At 45.3% G+C, this 3,929-nt stretch overlaps 1 protein-coding gene across 1 annotated transcript; it reads left to right on the top strand.

The window, feature by feature from the left end:
* Positions 1-2,903: 2,903 nt before the first annotated feature.
* On the top strand, positions 2,904-3,575 carry LOC125550877 (putative invertase inhibitor). Its single transcript, XM_048713988.2, has one exon. It carries the CDS (start codon positions 3,012-3,014, stop codon positions 3,573-3,575), a length of 564 nt encoding a protein of 187 aa, XP_048569945.2. The 5' UTR covers positions 2,904-3,011.
* The last annotated feature ends 354 nt before the right edge of the window (positions 3,576-3,929 follow it).

The raw sequence follows: 3,929 nt of genomic DNA, 5'->3' as shown, positions 1-3,929 counted from the left end.
GTATGATTTTATTAGAACTAACCCGGACTGCCGTTGTTTTCAGCAGAACTACCATGGTGTCATTTTTTGTGCAGAAATAAAAGTTCTCGGAATGGGATGAAAATTTACGATGATATTTTTATGGACCAAAAGAGACCCCCGAAGCACAAGAGTTGGGCCAGGAAGTGATCGAGTAGGCCACAAGCCTGCTAGCCGCGCCCTACCCCGGGGGCGCTAGCTCCAGGCTTGTGGGCCCCTCGGGCACCCCCTTGACGTGAGACCGATGCCAAAAAATATTATAAATACCCAAACCTCCGAAAAGAACCCTAAATCAGAAGTTCCACTGCCTTAAGCCTCTGTAGCCACGAAAACCAATCGGGGGCCCGTTCCGACACCCTGTCGGAGGAGGAAATCATCACTGGAGGCCATCTTGATCATCTCGGCGGTCACCATGATGAGGAGGGAGTAGTTCACCCTCGGCGCTGAGGGTATGTACTAGTAGCTATGTGTTTGATCTCTCTCTTGTGTTCTTGATTTGGCACGATCTTGATGTACCTCGAGCTTTGTTACTATATTTGGATCTTATGGTGTTCTTCCCCCTCTACCTTTTTGTGATGAATTGAGTCTTGCTCTTTGATGTTTTGTTATATTGGATTGAGTATTGGATTTGAGAACACTTGATGTATGTCTTGCGATGGAATATCTGTCGTGAAAATGGGATGTTCTATTGATTCACTTGATGTATGTTTTGGCACTCAACTCGCAGATTCCTGAGGTGACATTGGGGTAATCTATGCATAGGGGTTGATGCATGTTTTCGTCCTAGTTCTCCGATAGAAACTTTGGAGTGATTCTTTGTTGCACGTTGAGGGATTGTTATATGATCCAATTATATTATCATTGTTGAGAGACTTTGCACTAGTGAAAGTATGAACCCTAGGCCTTGCTTTCAAGCATTGCAATACCGTTTTTTCTCACTTTTGTTACTAGTTACCTTGCTGTTTTTACATTTTCAGATTACAAAAACTTATACCTACTATCCATATTACACTTGTATCACCATCTTTTCGCCGAACTAGTGCACCTATACAATTTACCATTGTATTGGGTGTGTTCAAGACACAAGAGACTCTTTGTTATTTGGTTGCAGAGTTGTTTGAGAGAGACCATCTTCATCCTACGCCACCCACGAATTGATAAACCTTAGGTCATCCACTTGAGGGAAAATTGCTACTGTCCTACAAAACTCTGCGCTTGGAGGCCCAACACGAGTCTACAAGAAGAAGGTTGCGTAGTAGACATCAAGCTCTTTTCTGGGCCGTTGCCGGGGAGCTGAGTGCTTGAAGGTATATCTTTAGATCTTGCAATTGAATCTTTTATTTTCTTATTTTATCACTAGTTTAGTTTATAAAAGAAAACTACAGAAAAAATGGAATTGAGGTTGCCTCATATGCTTCATCTTTTTAATGTCTTTCGTGAAAATGATGGAAAGACAAATTATGCTCAAGTGTTAGAAGAATAAGTCAATAAACTGTTTGGCACTAAATTGAATAGTGGATTTTGTGTCAAGAGTGACAGGGATGGGGGTTTGGGTTGGTCTTTTCACATACGACTGTCTGAGCAGAATAATTTCCTTACTTTAAAAAATGTGGCAAATTGCATTTCATTAGTGATGGCTTTGCAACAAATTACATGAGCGAGCTGTTCATATATTTTTGGCTCGGGGGGCGTCACAGGTGATGAACGGCTTGTCCCCCTTGATGGCTGTGGCGGATCGGCAAGAACACGGGGGGAGGGGGTGCTAGGGCAGAGAGCGGGGTGGTTGGCCGGGGACTCCTCCTTGGCAGTCTGTGAGAAAGTACGGTGTGAAGGAGAGAGGGCATCATGGTGAAGATGAGGTGGGAGTCTTCCGATTTTAAAGGAGAGGGCTTCGGTGAGAAATGTCCTGCTGTGGTGGGAAATCGAGCGGGAAGGGGAGCGTTTGTCAGGAAAAAGGAAGGGTGCGTCGTGGTGTAAGGTTTTTGTGTTGGGACCTCGTGTGGGAGGTTTCTACCCCACATATGGGTTAGATTGGGGGGGGGGGGGGGGGCTGGATTGTCCATACGGTTGGATTTGGGGGAGCCTGCTAGGCGCCCATTTGATGTCCGAACATGCCCGAATGTATGAAGGAGAAATGAACTTCGACCTTGGAGGCAATCTTAATCGTTTGTTTGATTCATCTATATGCATTGTAGGTTGTAGCAACGCACAGGAGTTCTACAAGTTTTTTTAGTATAGAGATGTCGGGGAGGTAGGGTTCGTTGGGTGGGAGGGAGGAGATTGACGAAGGTAACCTGAGCAAGTTAAGATTTTGTTTTCATATTAGGAAAATTGTGATTGTGATTCAATACTAGAGTTAATGTCAGATAATAATTGGTATATTGCACGGGATTAGCAATCTGTTATTGTTACTAAAAAAGCAATCTGTTATTGAGAAATATTTTATTTTATTTTGAAAGTTTATTTAGAAAAATCTTATGTCTGTATTTTAAAAATATAATTGCATCAATATGGTGTAATTTTTGAATTCTTAATTACGTAATATTAATGTGATTTAGTTGAGTCGGTACCTGCCAAAGCAAGCATGAAAAATCAAAATGGAGAGATAATGATAAGAGATGAGGCAAAAATAAACCACTATGCCAACCTACCAACTCCCGAAAGATTACATCCAAAACGGAACGTTTTGATTGGTTGAACCTGTCGTCCCGTGGATTGTATATCCTCACCATCCATCCGATTTTCCTCAATACGGGATTTTACCTTGCGTCGTTAAAGACACTATAAAGCGCTAGCTAGGTCTGATTGATTTGGTAAAATATTGCAAAAGCAAAATATTGATACATTTTCATGTATTACTTATCTTTTCCGTCGCTGGTAAAATAGTACAACATATTGATTTTCATTCCAACTGTTATTCCGTTCCATTCCTTGCCTGCATAAATACACGCCGCCGACTGCTGCGATATGAGAGTCACGGTAAGCACGATACGATGGCGGTCATGGCGATGCATCAGCAGGTTGGTTTACTCCTCACCCTCATGCTCTTCCTGGCGGCTGCAGACGGCAGCCTCGCCGTCGGCACTCCGTCCGCGATCATCAGAACGACATGCGCCGCTGTGGGCCGACCCGGCGGGGAAGTGGGTTACGACACCTGCGTGGGCTTGCTCTCGGCCGACCCGGCAGCCGCGGCCGCCAAGGACGCAGGTCAGCTCGCCCTCGTGGCCACCAACCTCACCGTGGCCAACGTCACGTCGACGGTGCTCGTCCTCGACGACCTCGTCAAGAATCTCAGGGACTGCCTCCGCTACTACAGGAACATGAACAAGACCCTGGACGCCGCGCTCGGTGACCTACGTGCCGGGCGCGTCGAGGCGGCGTCCAACAAATTGTTGGATGCCTCTGGAGTGCCCGACAGCTGCGACATCCAATTGTTCGAGGGGAGTGCGAAGAAGAACCCGATGAGGAAGGAGAACACCGACGCCGATTTGCTGTCCCGACTGGCATACGCCATTACTGACTTGCAGCTGCCGTATCCTCCTCGGCACCGACGTTAAGTTTGATTCTTGGTCTCTTTGGCACCGTCCTCTATACCCAGCTGTTGCTAGCTGATTTCCATTTGCTCGATCGATCGTGTAAAATTGCTATTTGTTGTCCAACGTGTGCGATGTCACCTCCATACACACAATGGGCTCTATGTGACAGATCATAGCATCTCTCGTGCGGTAATTGTTACTCCTACTTCTTTGACATTTCGCTTCCCATGGACGACAGGCTGCATGAGTCCCCCTATTCCCTGCGCAGTGCAACGAATAGGGGTCGAATTTCATTTCACATGTTTAAAAGGGAAAATATTAACCATGTTTCAAAAAGGAATGTGTGCATATTTATGGAAAAATCATCATGATGGT

This window comes from Triticum urartu, chromosome 4A (genome assembly GCF_056163025.1).
Source record: "Triticum urartu cultivar PI428250 chromosome 4A, HENAU_Tu73, whole genome shotgun sequence".
In the NCBI taxonomy this organism is placed as follows: Eukaryota; Viridiplantae; Streptophyta; class Magnoliopsida; order Poales; family Poaceae; genus Triticum; species Triticum urartu.
The sequence above is the reverse complement of the archived record's forward strand: the minus strand, read 5'-3'. Positions and strand labels throughout refer to the sequence as shown.